Source organism: Natator depressus, chromosome 9 (genome assembly GCF_965152275.1).
Source record: "Natator depressus isolate rNatDep1 chromosome 9, rNatDep2.hap1, whole genome shotgun sequence".
Taxonomy (NCBI): Eukaryota; Metazoa; Chordata; order Testudines; family Cheloniidae; genus Natator; species Natator depressus.
In genome coordinates, this window is record NC_134242.1 from 61,078,274 (window position 1) to 61,102,386 (window position 24,113).

The 24,113-nt window shown below is 47.1% G+C and overlaps 1 protein-coding gene across 1 annotated transcript in view; it reads right to left on the reverse strand.

Annotated features, from left to right (window-relative positions):
* Positions 1-24,113, reverse strand: part of LOC141993531 (exocyst complex component 1-like) — a 75,960-nt gene that overhangs the window by 36,028 nt on the left and 15,819 nt on the right. The window contains exons 2-7 of the mRNA XM_074963076.1: positions 18,847-18,976; positions 16,199-16,329; positions 9,912-10,071; positions 7,839-8,032; positions 1,160-1,387; positions 73-205 (exon numbers count right to left, since the gene is read on the reverse strand). Of these exons, the coding sequence (XP_074819177.1) occupies positions 73-205; positions 1,160-1,387; positions 7,839-8,032; positions 9,912-10,071; positions 16,199-16,329; positions 18,847-18,970 (970 nt within the window). The 5' untranslated portion in view covers positions 18,971-18,976. The remainder of the gene's footprint in view (positions 1-72; positions 206-1,159; positions 1,388-7,838; positions 8,033-9,911; positions 10,072-16,198; positions 16,330-18,846; positions 18,977-24,113) is intronic.

Genomic DNA, 24,113 nt, shown 5'->3' on the forward strand with positions numbered 1-24,113 from the left:
AGCTCACGTAACTGTAAGCCAATGGGGCTGATTAGGCACAAAAGGTGGCGGTTAGCTTCTACTCCTACTCACCGGGCTGTATCTGAACGTTCATGCAGCTGGAGAGAGCTTCCGCTGCTGCAATGCAGGCCTTCACTTTGCTGGGGCTAGAGAGGTCGCCCCGGCTCAGAACCCGGCGGTGCGTCTCACTAAGGTCCAGGTTACTCTAACCAAAAACCCAAGAGAACTGATTTAATGCATGCTGCCTCCCTATCCCTCCTCCCCTCACCAGCATCCAAGCTTGGTGTCCTATACCCTGTGTGCACATATGAAGGATGGGCACTCTCACTGTTTTAAGTGGCACAGTGCTACATTAAACTGCCAGGCTGCATTCTCAGTCAAATGCATCGTGCTGCCATTTCCCCTTCAAAAATAATAGTGCACCATAAAAACAGCAGAACTCCCAAATGGGATCATGGCAAGGGAGAGCCTAGGGACCCAAATCACAGAGCAGGGCTCCACAGTGCTAGGGGCTGTACAAACACATAACACACAGACAGTCCCTGCTCCCAGGAGATTACAAGTTAGAGAGGATTGTTGGAGTCCATGAAGCCAGGGGCAACTATTTTAGCATCAGATTGCTGCCTCAGCAGCAGTGCAAAAACAGCATGCCAGTGTTCTTGTTTCCAATCAAACATTTCTCTCCCTCCCCCTACCACAAATATGACCCTTGTTGATAGTATCTGCATCCTGTGCTGCAATGCAATTAAAGAGTTAATGCTTTAGCTGTCGCTATGCCCAGGCGTAGTGCTGAGGATCTATGTCATTGCTGATAAAGCACTGGTCTTTGTTGTGAACTCATGGGCCTCTCTGTGCTCCTTTCGGCTGCATGGACAGCTAGCAGCGTGACGCATCCAGCTGTCTGTGTTCTGTGAGACCCTCTGCTTCCAGCCATGTCACTTCTGCTGTACCTGGGCCACCCCCCTCATTTTAAATCTGAGCAGTGTGTCCATCACCATAATATCTAGGCCTCAAAGAACTGCCCTGCTCCCTCACTTCTAAGCCAGACAGGCTGGGAGCCCTGTGGAAGGCAGGTCTGGATCAGGCTCCCTAAGCCCAGTGGGAGTCTGTCCTCTGACTTCAGTGGGCCATGCATCAGTCACTCTGTGACTTCACCTACCATGAGGAAGAGAATCTCGCTCATCAGCTTCTCATGGTTGGAGTCTATCTGGTGCAGCAAGGAGTTCCCCTGCTGGATGTGATCCATCTGCTGCTTCACGCTCCCCAGCAGCTCATCGTAAACCTGCAAGGTCTCCTCCACTTTGGCAACCTCTGCCAGGGCCTCGTCGATGGAGCCCATCAGCAGTGTCACCTGCTTCTCGGAAGAGATGATGGCCTGGAGATTGGTCTGTGAACAAGAGAAGCAGAGTGCTCTGGTACAGCACAATGCCAGTGCAGTGATGAGTGCTGTGGTTGGCTTACGCTCACATACACGCAGACACTTTGATCACTAGTGAGGATCAAACACAGGGACATCTGCAAGAAAGCCACCAGGCCTCTGCCACTTGGGCCAAAACAGAACCCCTTTAGTGGCAATGTGCAACAGCTTGTTAAAATGACTGGGGTCCACCCCTAGAGGTAGACATTGTCACACACTCTCTCTCTCTCTGTCAGTGTATCCTATTTATACGCAGCTAAAATAAAATGCCTTTGGATTACTGCCATAGCAGCAGAGGTTTCTGGAGACCATGCCATGCCATGGGGTTCTGCTGTGTGCCCTGCAAGGTTCTGAGGGTCCGACATGTCCACAGCACCAGCTCAGAATATGAAGGCAAGTGGCATGGCAGCTTCTGAACCACTCATGCAAACACAAGACCCTTCCCTAGATACAGCCTTTGAGGGCCTTGAAGTGATATTATGCCAGGGAAACGCTGGGTGTGGGTGAAGCACATTCCTTGTGTATTCATACAGGATGCCAAGCTCCACGGCATTTTGTAGTAGCCACCTTCCTTCCCACTCTGAGGAATTTTCCTGCCGCCTTCAGTAGGGCTGCCGGAGGGAATCCAAGATGGCAGTTCATGGGTGGGGCTATCCCAATTTGTGTGCTGTGAGATTTCATGGGACCTGTGCCATCCAGGGATATGAAGTATCACAAAGTAGGTCCACTCTCATAATAATTTCAATCTGACACATTGTCTAAGGGTCACGTGCTGTCCCAACAGCACAGCCTGGATAGCCAGGTCTTGCACTGGAGAGATCCATTGGATTGAGAGAGGAAGTGAACAGACCTTCCTCCTCAGGCAGGGGAGAGGTTCTGCTTCTGTATATTCAGTTTAAGGCCATCTCCATCACACACAAATGTGCTCTCAGCCTCACCCACCCCAAGACACACAAAGGAAGGCTCTATGCTGCTTTCTCTCCAGCCTGTCCACGCCTCTGCTCCTTAATGCAGCTCCCCGGGCCCTCTGATTCCAGGCAGCTGCTGCAGAGTGCCCCACAGCCCCTGAGCTGGCTGCCACCCCAGAGAGATGGGGGAGAACAGGAGGCCCTGCAAGAGTCCCAGCCACTACCAGCCCAAGGAGAAAAAAGGAAATAGCAACTCCAGCAGAGTAGCTGGAACCGCCACAGCTACCTCCTCGAGTAGACTCCACAAAGAGCAGAAGAAAGAAGGGTGCTGTAGGGCTGGTGATGGCACCTGGTTTTCCTACAGGGCCATGGGTGCTCTGCTACTGCCTGCTCCTTGTGGGGGGGACACACTGGGGGCAGCAGTGATGACTGGCTCATTGCTCTGCTGGAGCTCTTGCTCCCCTCCACTTCCCAAGGGTGAGTGTGGACTCCAGGGCACTACATGACCCTATAGCCAGCTTTACCCATGGCCATAGTTCTCTGCATTCCCACAAAATGTCTGACCCCGGCCATCATGAGGAGGCACGCAAATTCCGAGCCAATAGCCACCACACACACGGCTTCCTATTCTGATGGTGGAATTAATGAAGTTAAATCATGCATGACGTGTACATATATATAAGAAAATGGGAGGCACTATTAGCCTCAGGAGGCCTTAGACATTTGCTTTGACAGGCCATGGAGTTATAATTGCTTGTTAATCATCACTGACAAGATCTGTTAGAGATTAACTGGTTTTGAAATGGTAATTGTATCGTAGCCACTGGTTGAAGCACCATGTTGGGTATCAAATAAGATAATCGATAGATACAGGCCTGGGAGGATTGAAGTTTCTGGCCTGTTGTTTTTCTCTTTTAAATGAGTTTGTCTTTATTAATATTAAAATTAGGTGGTGAGTTTTTTATTAAAGAAAAAGCAACATCAAGAGAAGCATCTGGGCCCCCACAGTAAACACAGGCAGTGTTTTGCAATCATGAAGGCCACAAAGGAAAGGAGACAGAGGTTCTGTAAATCAGCAACAGGCCTGGCTTCCTAGAGAAGCTAGAAGGGGCTGTGTGATGGGGTGTTCACCCCACACCAGAAAGGAAGGGGTTAAAAGCAGCCTAGGGAAGCAGTGCAGGGAGCAGCCAATCACAGAGAGGCTGCACAGAGCAGCCAATCAGGGCCCAGCAGGCTGATGTAAAAAGGAGCTGCTGGGCAGAGCAGAGTCAGTTGCTGTAGGGAGCCTAAGGAGAGAGGATTGTGTTCCTAACAGCCTGCAGAAAGGTAGCACCTTGGACAGAGCAGGTGCTGGCTGGCTGCTGGGACTTGTGGATTGGAGGTCCTGAGAAGAGTGCAAAGAAGGTGCTGGGGCCCATGGGGAAGTGGCCCGGGGAAGTGGCCCAGGGAATTGAAGCAGTTCTGATGGAGAAGTTAGAGAGGCAGCAGGAGGCTTCTATAGCCAGGGTCCCTAGGCTGGGCCTGGAGTAGTGGGTGGGCCCAGGTCCCCTCTTCTTACCACTGGGGGAGTGGCTTGACAATAGAACTAGGAGATACTCCTCCCCCACCCCCCTGCAAAGGGGAAAACATGGATGGTGACATGGCTGGAGGGCTGAGTCATGAAGAGGACACTGCCGTTCCTGGACTGAGGTGAGTCTGTAGGAGGAGAAAGCGCTGGGAGCGGCACTACCAGGAGAGGGCGTGCTGGCTGAGAAAGCTAATCTGTGTGATGGTGGGTAGGAAGTGCCACTCTGGTGAGGGAATTCTGTTATAAGCTGCCCTAGACCCAAAGGAGGTTAGTCTACAGAGCCTCACTGAAGGAAGACCTCATTGCTTCTCCCCTGAAGGGATGTGTTGGCTGCCACTTCCTGCAGCTCCCATTGGCCGGGAATGGCAAACCGCAGCCACTGAGACCTGCCAGGGGCTGTGTATGCGGATGATCAACGTCAGCAAAATGTCTCATGGCCCGCAATCAGATTACCTTGATGGGCTGCAGGTTGCCCACCACTGCCATAGGGGCACACATGGTGCCATTTTAGGAGAGGCATCGCTTGAAGCTGGTGGGCTTGGCCTCAGCCAAAAACAAAAAGACCCACAATGGAGCAGGGAAGATTCAGTGGAGCCCTAAAGAAAACAAAGACCTGAAAACTTGGCAAAGAGCTTGCCACTCGCCCTTGAACTCTAATAAAACCATGTATAAAGAGAAAAGAGGGCAAGCTTTCCTACAAGCGCCTGATGGGAGTGATGACAGACACCACTGAGCTTCTGCTTGGTCAACCTCCACCCCCCTACCTACGCTCAGAAGGAACTGAGTAGCATTTGGGGCTTTGTGTGTGGCTCCATGCAGGTTCTTATCTCAAAGACCCACAAAAACTAAGGCAGGCAACTTTTCCTCCCGCTCTGAAAGTTCTGGGAAGCTGCCGGATTACAAACCAGTGTAATTTCCCCATTGCTGCTCAACTGCCTTTGCGTCTCAGATTTCCAGCCTCACTGCAGTGGCTCCAGGCTACGCTCCACAAGGTTCCAACTGACATTTTGTTTTTTATTAAGTGCTACTAAATTATAGCCATAAACCTCCAGCAAGCCTGTCACTGCTGTCCCTTCTGATTTTCTTATTAGGGCTTTTCAGAGCCTTGGGACTTTGCCTTTAGCAAAGCGGCACCAATCAAACTGGCAGAAGAACTGTTAGAAGGGACAGCTCTCTGGAGAAATATTGCTCAGGTAATGATAATAACTCTACTGCATGAGACGTCTCCGAGTTTCAGAAACGCATGTGGATTTAAGAATGCCCTGGAAATCGGTGAGTGAACTAGGGTATCAAGGTAGGAACTGGCGCTCCAGGCCTCACAAATACAATGGCCACCGTCTCACTCGCCACAAAATTTTAGCAACATTTTGTTAATGTTTGCAAAGTGCTTCAAGATCCCTAGATGAAAGGTGCTCTAGAAGAACAGTGTTTGTTGTTGTTATGCTGTAGGCAGTATATGAGCATATGCATGACTCAGTTGTACACAATAATATTAATACTTTTTGATAAATGCCACATTTATATTTATCAAAATAAGTGTTAATAATTATTTATCAATTAATGGTCCTTTTAAAATAATGCACTTTGCAGCACCTTTCATTTCCAAGAACTTAACCAATATTTATTATGTACCCTTGGAAGATAGGTATTGCTATCGCTAATTTACTGATGGGGAAATTGAGGCACAGAGCAGTATGTGACTTGCCCAGGAGCACACAGATGTTCTTTGCTGTTAGAAACAGATCTCAGGAGTTCTGCTTCTCAGATCTAAGGACTACATACCAAAGTACAAAGAAGGCACGCTGGTATGAAGCAACATAGAAACACAGGTTCGGAATAGAGACAACATAAAGAAACACAAAGCAAAATGGATTTAGGATTTTGTGGATTCTGATAAATCTTAGGTTATTTCTTCTATTGTTTTGTTTTTTGGTTTTTTAGTTATCTAACTGTAAAATCCAGTGGAACCAGAAATGTTGCTGTATTGTAAGTGCTCTAAACCAGTGGTTCTCAAAGCCGGTCTGCCGCTTGCTCAGGGAAAGCCCCTGGCGGGCCGGACCGGTTTGTTTACCTGCCGCGTCCGCAGGTTCGGCCGATCGCGGCTCCCACTGCCCGCAGTTTGCTGCTCCAAGCCAATGGGGGCTGCGGGAAGCAGCGCTGGCCAAGGGATGTGCTGGCTGCCCTTCCCGCAGCCCCCATTGGCCTGGAGCAGCGAGCCGCGATCAGCTGAACCTGCGGACACAGCAGGTAGACAAACCGGTCCGGCCCACGAGGGGCTTTCCCTGAACAAGCGGCGGACCGGCTTTGAGAACCGCTGCTCTAAACAAGCATCTCATCACGTTCCCTCCAGTACTTAGAGACATAAGATGTCTTCCAGGGAAATGTAATAAAATACAGGAACATTAAATAAATGGAATAAAACACAGCAGCTTTTTCTTTTCCACATGCAGTGTCTCCTGTTATTTGAGCCTCTTGCCTGTCAATCATTCCCTTGCTCTTTCACATGCTACCTCATCCTCTCGCCTCCCCCTCAATTCCATTCTTTCCTGGTCCTCTCCTCCCAGCCTTCCCGCTCTCCATGTCTCTCAGGCCTTGTCCTCACTGGGTTCTTACCTCAGGGAAGTTCACACATGCTAGTGCCCCCAAGGTAAAAATGGCACTTTTTTGAGCAGTGAAAACAAGGCCTTAAGAGTCCCCACCTCCTTCCCTTTCTTGTCCCAAAGAACTCCACCTCTCCTATGCTCTGCTCTTCAGTTTTACCCCCCCACACACATTGCCCCTCTGACATTGTAACCCCTCTCATAGTTTCTTTCCTCCCCTCTCCCCTTGCTGGGCTGTTGCTGTTGAATGCCTATTTCCCCCTCTTCCTTTGCCTTATCCCCCCCATAGGGGCTGCTGAGTGTGCAGAGTGGGTCCCTTGTTCTTCTGTCCTTCTTGTGCCATCTACCTGCAGCCATGCTAGCTCTTCGCTCTCCTCCTTCACGGCACTGGGAGCCCAATGGACAGGGAGACTTTGATTTCAGGGACGGTGCTAGCACTGCGGGCGGCAGTCTGGTTGCCTCTCTTCCAGGTAGTCCAAACAAACCAAAGGACCTGTATGCATGAGCTATCTCTATAGGCCTGGGAAATACATTCATCACCATGATGTCTCATGACAACCATGGGTAACAGACGCCGGTGGGTGCTGATCCCTGCCATGTATTAACCCTTTATAACTTACCCCAAGTCATTTGACTGTTGCCTGGAAATACACCCCATTCCCCTGGCAGCACTGCCATGCGCTGGGGAAGCAATGTCTTTGAACTCTTTAGAGGAAGGGGAGAGGTATTTACTGCAGCAACACCCTCTGACAGCTGATCTCTGTGTCTACACTGCAGAAAATGGTGTTCTTAATTCAGGTTAGTTACCTTGTGCTGGGGTAGCAGTGCAAACACAGCAACTCAGCTTTCAACTCAGGTCAGGAGCTTGACTTCAAGCCTATATGTCAACTCAGGGTGCTAACCCATTAAAAGCTGAGTTGCCCTATCTTCACTGGTACTTTAACCCAAGATAGCTAGTGCAGGTTAGCTGATCTGAGTTAAGAGCACACTTTGTTTTGCAGCGTAGACACACTCTGTTACTTTGAGGGCAGCTTCCAACGGGGTCTATTTACCTGTTCTCCCACCCAGTGAAAGAGAGCCCTAGTGCAGGTCAAAGCACTGTTCAATTAAAGGCAGTGGCAACATTCCCACTGACTTCCGTGGGGCAAGCTTTTGGCCCTAAATTGCTGTGTGTCCTAATAATTGGCTTCTTAGCTCAAATAAAAGAGCCAGAGCTCTCTATGGGCCTCATCCAATTTGCAGTTAGGTCAACGGGATTCTTTCCCTTGACTTAGGTGGAGATGGCCCAGGGCCTAAGCAAATACCCAAGATGAATATCAGAAAGCCTCAGCTGTCTTGCCCCTCACCTCATCCAGCACCTGGAGGTCTTTGCTCAAATTCTCTGCAAAGACCATGGAATTATTCACTATCAGCTCATTCTCCTCCATCAGCTTCAGCATGTCAACCGTTTCCTTCGGTGTCATCTCTTGGTAGGCACTGTGCTCGGCCTGGTCCCCAGCCTCTGTGGTGGCATTTCCAACCTCTTGTAGACTCTGTTTCCCTGCATACATGGGGGAGATTCATGGATGACCACAGCATTCTAGTTAATTTGTTGTATCAACCTTTCCTTTCTGCGGAGACTAATCAGTTCCAGTCACTCACAAGTGACATGGGTACAACACTCTTAGCCTACTTCCCAGGTGATATTTATTTATACTGGAAGAAAATCATGGCATGTCCTACTACCATTCATCTCTGGGGAGGCAAGGATCAGGGCTGGGCTAGCAGGACACTGTTGCAGGTCAGGCCTAAGACATGTGGGCAAACTGGAGTCTGGTTGTGCCCCTGCCTGCTCCCACCCGAAGCAAGGGAAAGCCCACATGGTGATGAGGTATCTGCAGGGCACCTGCGGGATCTCAGAGATGACCCCACCACTCCAATATCCTCAGATACACTGACAGACACATCCAAGAGACAGATGCACCCCCATGTATCTCAACAGACGCACTGATTGGTAGCGTTCCCCCAATAGGTAGATGGCCTCTTTTTAAGCTGATGCTGTTCCCCCACCTCCATACCTTGCCCAGCCCAGATACAGCCGTTACAGGCAAGATAAACTGTCCATTTTTCACTCCAGCCCAGCACTTTCTCCATGTGGCAACAGTCATGGGAATAAATTAGCCTGCTCTATAAATACTCTCTTAAGCCTGAACTCCCTGGATGAGTGATTCCTTCTCTCTCTGTCTGTGACTGTCTCTCACATTTCATGCAGCAGGCCCTCAATCCTCAGCCTCCCCTTCCCTCTTCCCTGCTGTCACTGGGAATAAAATGAGCTTTGTCCCAATCTGACCTTTCCACCAAACTAACAAGGTGACACCAAGGGGAAGAAGGAGATCCCGCTAACTATCCACACCTATACAATTGCAGTGGCTTAGCAGCCAAAGTATATCCAGTAGAGGCACATTTATCTGACCTCTGACCAACCAACAACCCTCATTAACTAAAGGACAGCCATAAAGGACATGTGTGTCTCTGGCAGCCAGGGCTACTGTGCAAGGGTCAGAGGGGAGGAAAGGAGAAAGCACGTGCTCATACTGCTGTAATTGTAACTAAAGGTCCTGCTTAGCTTCACTCTTGCTGGCCAAGACTAGCTCTGTTACACGGACTGTTTCTGTGGTCTGAATCTGATTTCTCAGGGTAAGGCCTGTCAGCTTGTGAACCCAGGACTGCAGAGCTGGCAGATAGCAAACACCGTCCAATAGAAGCTGAAACCAACTTGCACTCCACTGTCCAGAACCTGCTGCCAGCACAGACCTCAGGAAGTCCCAACTGAAGGGGTCTGACAGGCAGCAGCCTGATAGCTCCTGATTGGCTCCCCACCCTGTATAAACCCACGGGGCATTCCAGGAAGTATCCAGGCAGCAGTGTAACTCTCCTGTAGCTACCATTCCTATTCCTGCCCTTGAACTCCTGCCTTGGACCTTGGCTTGATTCAGACCTTGCCTGAAATGTGACTCGGAGGTTGATCCGGATCCTTGGCATCAACCCCGGCCTGGAACTTGACTACAAACTCCTCCGCTACTCTAAATCTTGGGTCTGATGCTGCTTGTGACTGCCCTTTTCAGGATCCTGACATTCCCTCTGTTCTTTTCATTACACCATGCATGCCTTAGATTGCTTTGAATTGAAGTCATTGGGTATGCCCTTCAAGGAAAGGCAGCCTTTTGACAATCAGGGAGAAAATGGTACCTGTTCTGGAGCACAGTTGAGGCAATCCATTAAAAAATCCCTTCCCCCAGCCCCCAGTACTGACTCCAGTCAGGAGGGTCACAAAAAATGCCAAGGTCCCACAAAGCGTGACAGAAATAAGGGACGGAAGCTTACAGGGATCAAGGCAGAGAAAGCCACTCCGCACAAGTGTGACAAGAAGCCATCATTACCTTCCAGTATGCAGGAGGGGATGCTAACAAATGCAATGCTGCTGGAGAGGTATCGGCGGTTCAGCTTCCACAAGCATCTGATAAAGGCATTCTTCTCATCAGCGCTGACAGCTGTCCACTTGTAAACCTTATCAAACTGCAACTCAAACTCCAGACATTCCTAGACACCAATTACAAGACCTGCAATTAATTACATTGGGGGCTATAAGGCATTTACTCTACGCTATGTGATACAATTTAACAAATGTGCTGAATACTGTAAAAGAGAAGACATCCCATGTAGCTAATGCAGCAGGCTCCAGTGTCAAACTGATTGCTTAGCTAACGGAGCATGGGATGAGCAATTTTTGAGGGCTGTAGCTCTGAGATTAGGATTTTTAATGCTACCACAAGGTCACGTTGCAAATGAAGAGTCTGACATGGAGTTAATCTGAACTGAGTTCACTGATACAGAGAGTAACTTGATTTTAACAGTTCAATAGCGATGAATCATGTCTGCATCCATGCCACCTTGGGCGCTGATTGTGTCTGCTCTCATAATCCAAGCTGTGTTGGGCGTGGCTAGCAAACAGAGGGGTGTTTGCTAAGGAAAATTCAGATGCTGCTGTAGGCCTTGGTGATTCAGCTTGCAGGTAGGGGATGTTGTGCCAGTGGAGGTGCTGCCCATTGACGCTAAGGTTCTGATATCTTGTGGAGTGGTAGTGTAGCCTAATGAATAGTCCTGTAGCCTAGGACTTAAAGGAGTTGTGTTCTGTTCCCTGCTTGGGTATTGAGTGATCCTGGCAAGTCAGTTCAGCTCTTTGTGTCTCATTTTTCCCATCTGTAAAATGGGGATAACATAAAGTGCTTTAAGATCTACAGCTGAGAAGAGCTAGACATTATTATGAACCAGATTTTCATCCTCATCTTGCTACCTCCCCTACTGTTTGTTACCCACTACTAGCTGTGTCATGTCAAATATTCTATGAGCATCAGTGGAGCTGCAGAGGCATATCTGTTGGACTAAGTTAGCTAGAAGTATTATTACCTTCCTGGCAGAATCAGTCCTCTGGTATATTTCATGCTCCTTTAGAGACTCAGGCCAGCTCTTGGCATGTGTTCATACAGTTTCTGGCTGGTAGTCAGATGCAATTTTTCCTTGAGGTACCCTTTTGTTGGGAGAGTTCCCCCTTTTATAGTACTTCATTTCCCATCAGAGGGCACCAGATGGGATCCAACAGGCATAGCCACATGACTTTGTGAATAATTATAAGCAACGTGCAGACAGTGAGAGTGTGGCAGATACAGGGATATTTTTGGAGAGTTGTGATTTTAGAACTATGCTTGGGGCAAAGCCCACAGAGTAAACACAGAATGTATCTGTCCACTGAGGAAATACCCTTATTTGTCCTAACTCAGGCCTGAAATCTGAACCCTCTATTTCCCCAGCAGTTCAGATCACTGGAGAGAAGTTCCAAAAATGGTTTGCCCCATCCCTGTGCTTAACTCTCTCTGCCATGATGCTGCAGCATGTACAATTCTGTGGAGCATCCTGGAACATTCCTGACATTCTCTGCTTCATGCTAAGGAAAGGACACTCTGTGGAAATATGCAAGCACACTCCAGCAACAGTGAAAGGGTGAGGAGCAAGCCAACATCTCCTTTATGGGCATTTAATTTGGCTTGAACTTCTGCCGTGGTACTGAAAGAGAAGCAAATAGTGCAATATGGTCTTTATTTGCTCCGGTTCTTGTATATACTGACCCCCTCCTCTAGTCCAAAGCAGGGGAAAGCTCTAAAGGCAGTTTTTAAAAAACAAACCCTGCGATTTACCCCAGCTTCACTGGTTAGCATGCTGAAAAAGGGAAGCCCTGGGTACCAGAGAAAAAAATGTCAGTTCCCCCTTGTAATGGGGTGGCTTGCCCCTTAATGGCTGGAGGGCCTAGGGCTAGCCAAGCCTGATTACTGAAGGAAGGCTAGGAACCCCCAAACTAATGGGAGAGAGACACTGAACTGAGGTTGGAGCCTGGAAGCCCAGTATATATCTAAGGACATTAAAGTGAACCCCAGGTAGGGAAATGTTTTAATTTCCTGTTGAGTGTGTTTGAGGAGCCCTGAAGAAGGGGAAAGCAGAGGCCACAAGAGGGTGCTTAGGTGGTGCCCAGCCCTGTTACACCCCGTTTTAGCCCTTCAATGACAATTAGAAAGAAGAACAGAAGAACTGCAAATCCATCACAGACCAAGGGTGCCTCTGGCTCCTGTCCCCGACTGTGTCTGAAGCCCTCCTTGTGGTATAGATGCAACAGGACTGCTCTGTAATCAACATAAAGGGGATACTTCACTGAGGCTGTTGCACACTGACAAGCCCTATGGTTATTTCTAGCTCCCAGGCTAACACAGCCTGTTCTGCCTACTGTCACCATCAGGGGTCTCCTGAAGTCCAGGCGTGGACTTCGCTCACTCCATTATAGGGCCAAGGCTGACTGCTTCTGGGGCATAACAGAGTGAGGGGATACCGAGTGATCAGCTTGGAATATTCCACTCAGCCCTGCGTCTTCCTCAGCCAGCTCATTAGCACTGCGCTGTCCCAGCTTCCGGAAAGTTTGGAGGCAGCATTTATTATTATTGATCCTAATAATAATAATAGGCTCAGACTTTATGATGATTTATTCAGTCTTATGACACTTTACAGGGTGTTTTCTAAACACCTGAAAGTGATACATCACGCACCCACGCTGCTTTATAGGCTCACTAGCAGTCTCTGGAACAGCTTGTAGCAGTGCCATCTGCGGGGAATTTACGACTGGCCTGGTTTATAGCACGCCTTATAAGGCGTTATTAAAGGAGGGGGCTACCCAGGAATCGTTTCATAAATATTAATACAGTTTTTCTCAAGGGAGCTGTAACTTAAAGCGCAGCCGAATCTGCAATGTCAGGGCTCTGACAGCACCAGGGGAGGGCAGGTTCCTCATGAAACATAAGCTCAGAGTACAGGAGCAGGCTGTGAGGTGAACAGGCTGAATGGATGGAGCATAAGCCATGAACAATCCTTGCACCCTGCCTGGTATTTGACCATTCACTTTCACTCTGTAGCAGAGGGAGGTTTCTGTGTGTTTCTAGTGGTTGATTCACAACAGGTGATGGAGGGATCATTTCTGGGGACTTGGGCTTTTCTCCAGGGAAGGGTGGAATTGCAGTATCCTTCCTAGGGGCATGAGGGGGTGGACTTGCAGTATTTCTTTTTCGTAAGGTTGGCCCATCAGCAGACCCAATAACAAAACTTTGACTGGTATAGCTGAAGGCGCAATACCCAGCCCATATAAGCAGGGAGGCTACCCATGCTGATTCTCACAAGCCTGTCTCTGCATCCCACAAGCTGTCCTAACAGGACAATTCAAGTGTCCTGAATGGACTTATGGTGGGGTCTCTACCCTGCACAGGTGGTGAAAGGGTTAATGTAGGTGTGAGAGGCCAATTAACCCACCTGGTTGCATCTGGAGGGTGGGCCAAGCCTAGTTATAGATGAAACCCAGCTGGGGAGGAGCTGGTTGGTGCTATGAAGAGAGGAAGTGTGGTACACAAGGAGGCTGCAGGGAGAAAAGGAAGGAACTCTGCAGTTTGTCTGTGGGTACTGAAGGGTGGAGAGAGTGGCGTGGTCAGGGAAGGGGCTCTGGGGGAAAGTTGGTCCTGGGAATTTCTCCTGAGTGGTGAGGTCTGGTGAGAGGCTGGGAGAGATGTGGAGCAGGCTCTGGTGATGGGTTTGGACAGTAGGACAGGATCTGGACTTCAGGGAGAGAGCTCTGGGAGGTGTTCAGCTGAGGAGGGGAAATGTGAGAGACATGAAAGAACAAGCTCCAGGAGGGCAGAAGTTGGGTTAAGTTTGTTCTGTTGGTTTGGAATTTTATGGGGGGGATTTCAGGGGAGAGCCCTGTGAGTTCTGGCCCTGGGAGAAGGGTGAACCTAGCGAGGCTGTGAGGAGAAGGCCTGCAAAAAGTCTTTGATAGGAAGAAGTCCAGAAGGCAGCAGTGAGGAGTCTGATAGAGCTGACCTTGGTTTCTGCTTATGGGGTCCCTGGACTGGAACCCAGTGTAGTACAAGGGCCTGGGGAAGGTGATGGGTGTCCCGGGGAAGGTGATGGCCATCCCCTGAGAAGGAGAAGACAACTGAGAGCCCTGAGCAAAGGGGACTAGGGACAGTGGGCCTCGAGTTGAGGGCTGAAGTCCAGATGGATGGATACATACTCCTATTTGTTGGCCTTTAGTACCTCTGAAGGGGAGAGACTTTCAAGTGACCTGGCTGGAGGGCTAAATAATGAGGGGAGGCAGATCAGCAGGGCTGGAGCCGCTGTTGGCATAGGGTGTGAGGTGAGGAGAGCCTGCTACATCACCCGGCCAAGAGGAATTGCAGTCTGGTAGTGGTGTGACTTTGTACAGTGATGCCCTGTCAGTATGTCAGCATGGTGGTGTTGCATTTGTAAGGATGAAAGTTTGTCTCTAGCCAAGGTGACATCATGATGCAGACATATCCCGGCATATCAGTGCAGCCTTCTCATGAGATTATTACATCCTGCATAATAAATTCAAATGATAGGCAATGTCTACATTTCTGGGATGCAACATGTGGTGCTCAGTTTGCTGCCCATTTGCCCCAACGCCTGCTGCTATTGGAGCAAAATGTTTTAAATTTCTATTTTGATTCTTTCTTCAAGATTGTCATCACAGAAAAGCGTGGTCTATTTTGCTACTGGTATGTAACTGATATGCCTTTGTTTTCTGTGTACTGTCCCTCTTAAATCTCCAAACACGGGGCTGTCTGCCGAGATAGGCAGCCATTTTTTGTCCAGGTCAGCGCAGACTGTTACAAAGGAGACACTATGTGCTCCCTTGTGGAGCCTCTACTTTTGTTCGTTCTTGTTTTGTTGTTCTCTTAAGCCCTCATTGGGCCTGGAAAGACTCCCACTGATTTAATGGAGAGTAGAATCCGGGCTGTCATCTAAATTAAAGATCAGGCTGGTGGAAAGTATCTGTGTGCTGTCTATGCATGGAGGAAAGTAACAAAATGAAATGTCAGTTCAGCTTGCAACCTTTGATCAAAACCTCCCTGCAAAGTTGGAAGTATTATTTTCTAAGCAAGTCCTAATGAGCAGGCTATGTTTCTCACTCTTTTTGGCGCCTGCAGGCATGTCTTTGAGACAGAATGGAAAACTATTTAGATGACTTCCTTTCATTTACTTCTATGTTTGTACAAACATGGGCTCATTGCCAAGGCCCCTGGCAAAGTCCCATTAATAAAAAACTAATTATAACAAATTTAACATGCTGCCAACAACAGGCGGCAGAAATGAAATACCTTTTTCCAAGAGCTCTCTGCCAACTGCCATAATGTCACCGTTGAAGCACAAACTGACAGCAACCCAGCACCCACACTCTCCAAGAAACATCCTTACAATAAATACCTCTGGTTAAGTATTAAATAGCTTAGACAGATGCCTGTAAATAACCTGCATCAGTGTGGGCAAACAGATGGGTCTTGCAATGGGTTCTGCAAACAGTGGGTGATCTCTCAAGTGGAGCGCTTTGCAGAGTTGAGGACCCAGTCCATCTCCAAAGTCTGTATGAAGACCGCTAGAAAAAGCGCTTGAAAGCTCTCATTTGCCAGGAGGGTGCAGGCTATGTATGACTACGATGAGTGACTGTTGCACTGACAGAACCTGATTCAACTCCCATATAAATCAGTGGATGCTCCTGTTGGCTCTGTTGGGAGCTGGATCAGGCTCTGCCAATGCAACAGTCACTCATTGCTCAACCCGCTCTGAGTTCCATTCAACCTGCCACTGCTACTCTCGTCCCTCTACTTCTTTGTGTCAAGGAAGGAGGAGCATTTCCCTGCTTGCTACCCGCCTCCCCCACCTCCTAAACAGCCCTACCCCTATCCCAAAAGAGACATGAGAAAAGTCCAAGGCACTCCGGTAGGGTTGGTACATTGCCCGGGAATGGGCAGACCCAGGGCAAAACCTGCCCAAGGAAAGGAAAAGGCTGGCATGTTTCCTGCAGTGATTGTCTTCTCACAAGATTTTATTGAGCTCAAAGTTTGTTCCACCTTGTTTCGTTGTGGATTAAAAGCAATTTGGGTCCATTGTCTCATCCCCATCCCCTGCCTACACACACATGCATTCTTCTTACTGAAAACTAAGACCACGGCTAAGTACCTCTGGCTTCATATCCTCTGCCCATCCATTCCTCTCTCTGTTCACCATCATGTATTCTCTCATGCCCTTTACCGTGATAGGAAGCAGGGGTTAACAGTACCTGTTTGACATTCTTCCCATCTACTAGCTTCAGATCCTTTAAGGGCCACCTGTCAGTCATCTTGTATTGATCACCTCGATCCGCCTTCTTTACCTTTTCTAGGAACAACTGCATTGGCCTACAAGCAGCCACTGGATGGGAGAAGGCAGAAAAAACTGACGTTACTGCTGGCCTGAGACACACATTCAAAGTGTACAAGTACGTGTCTGACTGGCTGATATGTAGGGTTACAAACACTGTATTGACACTGCTTTTCTGTGAATGCTATCATATGGGATTTGGTCTCTTAGAACTACTTGAATGAATTTTCTGATTCAGAACCTAGGTTTCCCCCATTCTAGGTGAGTGCCCTAACCACTGGGCTGTTCTATCAGTTAGGTTCTCGCAACATCTCCTGTTGGTGCTGTCCAATTTTTGTATAAATAATTAAATATTCATTAGGCCATGGAGACTCCCTGTACTAGCAGTTAGGGCACTCTTCTCAGATGTATGAAACCCACATTCAAGTCCCTGCTCCATATCGGGGACTCAAACTCGCTTCTCCCACATCAGTCCCTAGCCACTGGGCTATTGGCTATTCTGGGGGATATGTGAGAGTGGGGTCTCTCTCTTATGTTTTTTCACACCGAGTTTTCGAAAGGTATGGTGTTCCATGCCTGTTTTTCACAAAATGGAATTCTTGTTTTCTGACCAGCCTAAAATGGGATTGAGTCACCCAGGAGACCAAATCTTATGGAAACTCAATCTATCTTAAGCTCCTAAATCAACTAGATGCTACTGAAACTCTCTGTAGAGTAACAGAGAGACAGAATTATGGTGTTCTTCAATACTGCACCTGTTATAAATTCTTTGCTCCAGACCGATCTTTAAATCAGGTTGCATGTTGTCATGATCTTTACCAAAAAGTTGGCATGTAATATACCATTGGAAAACTAATAACTCACTGATCATTAATATTGAGTAATGTATGTACAGGATGTGTACAAAGAGTTATATATGTGCGAGAATTATGTATGTTTGGCAAGCCATGCATAAGCCCAGTCTGCCCTAGATATAGGAATGCGTATTTGCTTGTCTGATCCTCCTGGTCATCTGGCAGAGACAATGAAGGTATATTTACATAAAAGGTAAATAAAGCCAGCAACCTGATGAGTGGGTGGGAGAGAGGGTCTGAACCTCAAATGATAAGCAGCCAAATGTTTACAATGTTACTGTATTATAAATGGGTATTGGGTAAGGTCTTTTATGTAAGCCTGTGGCACACTGGTGATCAATATTACTGTGAAATATCTGTATTAACACTACATGAGGAATTATGGATACTCCCTGATATTATACTTTAAAGTCTGACCAAGCATGGGCAGAAACAGGTTTTTTCCCTTACAGGAAGGCCATGATCTACCCATCTCGAATGTAAACTAAGCATTATGGAATCCAAACAATGGAAGCCGAAACAGAAAGCTGTTTTGGTATCCATCACTGGGGCACTCAAGGGGCCAGTGCTCTTGAAATCTCAGAATGTTGGGTCCATCAGCCAAGAGGGTTGAAGTCTCTGGTAACTGAATATAGGTGAGAACATGCTTAGGCAAAGATTGTAACTTGTTGAAATTAAGTATTAGAGTATTCTTACTTTTGTTTGTCACCATTTCTGTCTTTACTCCTTATACTTGGTATCACTTAAACCTGTGATGTTGTTTAATAAACTTGTCTGTCCTTTACTATAAACCAGTTCAGTGCAGTGACTGAAGTAAGAGTTTGTCAAACCCCAGTTAAATTAATAAGCTGCTGTTGTCTCTTTAAAGGAGCAATGAACTTAACTTTTGAGAGCATTCCAGGAGAGGGCTTGGCCTCTTCAGGGAGATTTCTCTGGGGAACTCGGGAGTTGGGATTCACTGTTTGTTACCCGCTAGGCAAGATTTGGTCAGGCAGAATCCTGAAGAGTTGGCTGGCATGGCAGACAAGCTGGTGTGTCAGGGAGTTGTCACACAGCTTAGCAGTAGCAAAATTCTCATTTGCTGAGGCTGAGAGGGGTAACACAGTAACTCACAATTCTGGGAACCTCAGCGGATTGTCATATTGGCAGATGGTTTGGGGGAAATTTGGGACTGGGAGGGTGTTGGGGTCAGCCTGCAAAGAGTAACTGGGCAGTGGAAGCCAGGGTGTGGCCTGCATGCTTGTATGTTGGCAGGCATAGTCAGGGCTGTGAGCCACAGTAGCCCAGCATTTAAGGCTTCCAGGGTTGCAAGGCAGGTGATGACCCCTGACTGGTCTGGATTGAACCCCAAAGTGTCACAATGAGACATTAATGGGAATAATAGTTACTAATATAGGGAGTAGCCCTGTAAATTGTTAGCCTTTCTATAGGTTGTTGGGAGATCTTTATGCAGCCAAAGCGAACCCCTGCCTCCTTCCTCTCCAGCTCTTAACATGCTATGATGTGAAATCTTGTGATAAACACAAGTTCCCACCCTAAGGTCCAGGTACCTTTTGATTTTAATATTAAAAGTATCATATAAAAAAAGACAAGTACCTTCTCCAAAGCCAGGAAATTACCCACCAGAGATTAAATCAACAGTTCCTCCAAAATACCTGACCACATCACAACAGCCTTTTGTGTGCCATTTTCTCTGTGCTACCAAGGCACTTACCAACTACACAGAGGATGGAGTTCTTCCTCTTCTTTCCTGTTTTCCAGACATGGACAATTTCCAGCAGTCTCTCATTCTGGGGGTTAAACACATCCTTCTCCAGTAAGATCCAGGGAGAGGCCATGGTGGGCTGTGCACGAGACAGTAAGCAACAATAATTGTGCTCTTTCCCCTTACATTTGTCTGTCATCAGAACCTGGGTGACGGTCACTTTGGCCCTCCACTCCCAGGGTATGAAAATAAATAGAGAAGTGCCCTGTCTGTTTGATGCACTTTGATAAATATGCATTATTACACAGACACTGTGATTCTATGGCTCTGAGTCTTCAGTGCCTTGCACCTTGTGTTCAAAGTGAGTGCAAAGTAAGTTGTCATAGATTTTTTTAGAGCCAACAGGGACAATTATGATCATGTAGTCAGACCTCCTGCACAACACAGACCAAAATAGCTTCAACAGTGATTCCTGCATCAAGTCCATAACTCCTGATTGTCTTTTCAAGAGACGTCCAGATCGGAGTGTTAGGCTATGGCTACACTTAAATGACACAGCTGCAGCGGTGTAGCAGTTCAGTGTAGACATGCACTCCAGCGATGGGAGGGGTTCTGCCATCACTGTAGTTAATCCACCTCCCCGATCTAGCACTGTCTACAGCAGGGGTTAGGTTGGCATAGCTACAAGTCTCAGGGGTTTATCACACGCCTGAGAGATGTAGCGATGCAGATGTATGTTTTCAGTGTAGTGCAACCCTTAGTATTTCATACTCACTGTGACCTGGTGTAAATAACTCCCAAAAATTCAAAGCACTGGAGAGTCAGGCCTAGTATTTGAGAAGAATCTTAAATATTTCCCAGTTCTCAATATATTTCAAATACAGAGCAAGGAGCAAAGATTCACTAGCACAACATTTTAATGACTATCTCACATTAGTACAGGAATTTCAATGCCCAGGAATATCAAACTGTTTCAACTGTGAGCATGTCTCCCCTCATGCTGGTATAAATCAGAATTAAATCCATCAAAGTCAATGGAGTTACTCCAGTTTAAAACTTGCATAACAGTGACGACAATCAAGCCCCAGTGTGTATATAGTCATATAGGACTAGAAAGTGTTCTTAAATACAGCCCTAAGCAAGGGATGATGCATAAATTGCACCTACCCAGGCATAGTTCCAAGAGGCTTGGGGACTCAGGGATACAAACTTTTTGATTTTGAAAATTCCCACCATGTGACTAAGCTCACCAATCAAAACTAGCAGTATTGGGGGAGGGAACCCTGGAAAATCAAAATGCAAAGACCCAGAACAACCACCAGGTTACTGTTTTTCCCCATGTAAAGTTTCCGTTCAAAAGATAGGGGCTGTTTATTTGTTTTGTTTGTTTTTTAAATTAAAGTGACTTGGTAAAAAATTATTTTCCAACCTTTAATAAAAGCCCAAATGTTGATTTTTTTAAAAAAAATATTTAGTCAGAAATATTTGGTCTATTTTGTAGAGAGCCTGGTTCATGATTGGGACTCTTAGATGCGACCTTGATACAAAATATTAGTTTTTATGAATGGCGTAATAAAGAACATTTACCATTACGCACATCATTTAAACATTAACAGCTGTGGACATCACCAGCTAAGGTTAACTGTAGAATTCCCAAACCCAACCTTAAAAAACGCACTGTGAATCTGCACACATGCAGGCTCTGGACATGTTTTTAAGCTGTAAATAAATGCTTAGGAAAGGCGTTTGGCAGCATAATGAAAGAAGAAGGTGGAGGGTGAGCAGAGGTGGAGTACAGGGGGAGATGTAGACTGGCCGCATGCCTCTGGGTTGTCCTAGATATTGGAGGGCCTTGGGAGCAATGGGGCAATGTGAGGACGTGGTCATCTTGGTCATTACCAGGAAGTGACCTTGGGACCACCAGAGCTAAGACCATGAAATTCTACAGTTTGACCTAAAAAGTGAGTATCCAGGCTGGGCATTGATAAGGCACAGAGGGGCGCAGGGAACACATACTGGGCAGTGGGGGCTACTTGGACAGCTGAAGGGCCCTGCTTTCCTACTTACTGCAGCCTTTACAAGCTTCTGGGGGTCGCCCCCTGTGCTGTCCACCTGACTGTTTTACCTCAGTGAGCCTAACTAGGCTCCTGGGGACTGACTGGGCCTCCAAGGCCCTTAGGGGTGGGGGAATGAAGCCAACACTCCCACCGAGGCCTATCTACACTGGATCTGTCCAGAGCTACCCTACGCTGGCTTAGCAAAACACCTCTGAAAGAGCTGCATCCAGCTGGCATTATGTGGCAATTTTGAAGTCCCAGATCAGGTGCCCATGGTTAAATACTCCCCCATTCCCCCAGACACAGCAGTCTCCCCCACAGGCCGTATTCTCCCCTCTGCTAATGTTCTGCCCCATTAATGCTATCGCTCCCTGCAGTCTAGCACTCCCCAATGCCCTCCCAACCCTCCTCCCCTCAACCCCTCAGTTCGCGCCCCCCACCCATAACCCCTCCAGGCCCCTTGCATACAAGCTGGGCAGTGCTCCTTGCTCAGCAGCTCCCTCCTGCTGCTGGGCGGGTGGCTGCTTCTCCTTCCCTCCCCTGCTGGCTGCTCTCCTCCTCGGCACCCTCCACAGGCCCCGCTGGGTCGGTGTTTGGGTGAAGGGGATTGGCTGGCAGGATCAGGAGGGGACAGAGTCTCAGCCACCACCACAACTCCTCTCCTCCAGTTCCCTCCACCACTGGATTAGTGGGTTCCTCTCCCTCAAGCCTGGGGGCTATTGCAGGTCTTCCAGGATCATAGAGAACAGGCAGGGCACTTGCCAAGAGAGTGAAATGGGCTTCTCTAGTCTCCCTCCCAGCATTATATGGCTCCAATCCACTGGAGGAAGGGTTCAGAAGGACCCTCTCCCGTAGGGGGAATCTTACACAGTAAATGCCCTGTGCAGAGACTGAGAGGCCCCCAGCCTGTGTGAGACACTGGGACTCTGAAAAATGGCTGCCACTGAGTATGGATGGGCTGAAAATCATGAGACACTGGTAGGGGATTTTAACATGCATGCAATTTTTGATTGATTAGCAAATAAACACTTGTAACAGGTCACTTTCCAAACTTGCTGAGAAATATCTTCTCTAACACTATTTTAAGTATCCCAATGTGCCAACAAATCAGCTGCTCCAGTCAGAAATTAGAAAGGGTAAAAACAAGGGAGTAGAAAATCAAGTAAAAGTAGAAGCTTTAACTATGGAATCCTGGGTATTCCTCCCTGTTTCTGTATTTCTCTTCTTTTGATCTTTGTTATTAGGAAAATGGGGGGGGGGAGGATGTTTAAATTCTCCTCCCAATTACATTGCTACATGCCCCGTTGACATCCTCAGTTGTACCAGTCTAGCTGAAAGAGAGAAATTTTAATTTTTCATCTGCTACTGTTGATTGTGCACCTGAACATACTTCTCAGCACACAAAGGTCTAAATGTGAAACATAATGTGTGATCAAGTCTCAAAATAAAAATACATAGCTCTCATATAGCTGTTTTCATCAGTAGATCTCAAAGTATTTTACAAAGGACGTCAGGATCATTATCCCTTGAACTTGAATGCCTGGTATTAACTGAGGATATTGAGCTGGTTGAAAATCACAATTCCTATAACGTGGGAGGTGGTTTGTCCTGGCAGATGTAGTCCAGACAGCTAGCCCAGCCTAGGGTGACTAGATGTCCCGATTTTATAGGGAGTAGGGACAGTCCTGATATTTGGGGCTTTTTCTTTTATAGGTGTCTATTACCCCCAGCCCTGTCCTGATTTTTAACACTGGCTATCTGATCACCCTAGCCCAGCCCACAGACGAAGATGGGTGCATGACTACAGAGGCATGGCAGCAGCACAGGCCGACACACATTAACATCAAACTGATCCAGAAACAAACATTTTGATTCAGGTTGACAAACCAGAATGTTTCGATGTGGGTTGCCCCAACTTGAAAGGAAATGTTTTGTTTCAATTTCCCTGATGGAACATTGAAAAATTTCAGAAAAAAATTGAAATTTTCTCCTGGAAAATTGCACTTATGGGTAAACTGCATTTTCTATCGAAAATATATTTTGTTGGAAAATTCCCGAGCAGCTGTACTCTCTAACTGCAGGTTCCTGGTTCTGTATTTCTAATATAAATACTGTTTGACAATAAAAGGGAGGGGATGCCAGTTAGTGACTGTATCATCATTTCGGCAACAGCCGATTGTGACTTTGTAAACAGTCTATCTATTTCAATAATAAGCTGCAAGGAACCCAGGAAGCAAAGATTGTGTTTGATGCAAATGTGTTAGTAATTAAGAACCAGAAAAGAAACCGTGTAAAAACAAAACTATTTTGAAGGAACAGCATTGATTTTAAAATAATGATTTTGAAAGTTTCCCATGAGACATCAGCAATTTCTTAATATAAATAGGGATTGTGCAGCTAAATCAAATAAATTAAACCCTTCATGTACATCTTACTTAGACAGTGATTAACCTTTCAGCACAACTGTTTATTTACACAGACTGCAATCACTCCCATGATTATTTAAACTTTTTTTCTGGTGCTGGAGCAAGAAAGAGATTTATCTTTACAATCATTCTACTGCCATCACTTTGAATGCAAATCGTCTAGCTAGGTTTTCTTTGCCTCCCCATTCCTGACGGCTTTTCAATCCTCTCCATTTCAGGCCTTGCTAATGATATTCACCTACAAAGAGACAGCCTTGAGACCAGACCATGTACACCTGCTATTTTGAACTCGTTAATACATAGAATTATAGAATATCAGGGTTGGAAGGGACCTCAGGAGGTCATCTAGTCCAACCCCCTTGCTCAAAGCAGGACCAATCCCCAATTTTTGGGCCCAGATCCCTAAATGGGCCCCTCAAGGATTGAGTTCACAACCCTGGGTTTAGCAGGCCAATGCTCAAACCACTGAGCTATCCCTCACCCCTCTATAATATGATCTAAGCAACCCCTTAAGGGAAATGATTGAAAGTCAAGCTAATAAAGGGACCATCATCTCCTCTCTAACTTAATACAGAAAGCACAATATCTTCTCTGAATGTAACCAAAGAGCAATCTGTAACCTACCTATTTTAACCCCTTGTGTTCTAGAAAGAATCTGTAATATTTAAGGTTTCAGAGTAGCAGTATCTCATTGAAACCCCCCAGAGATTTGCACAAAAATCCAGATCACCAATCCAGAAAGGGTACAAACAGCAAGATAAACATTAGCAAGAGGAAGATCATTGAGACTTTA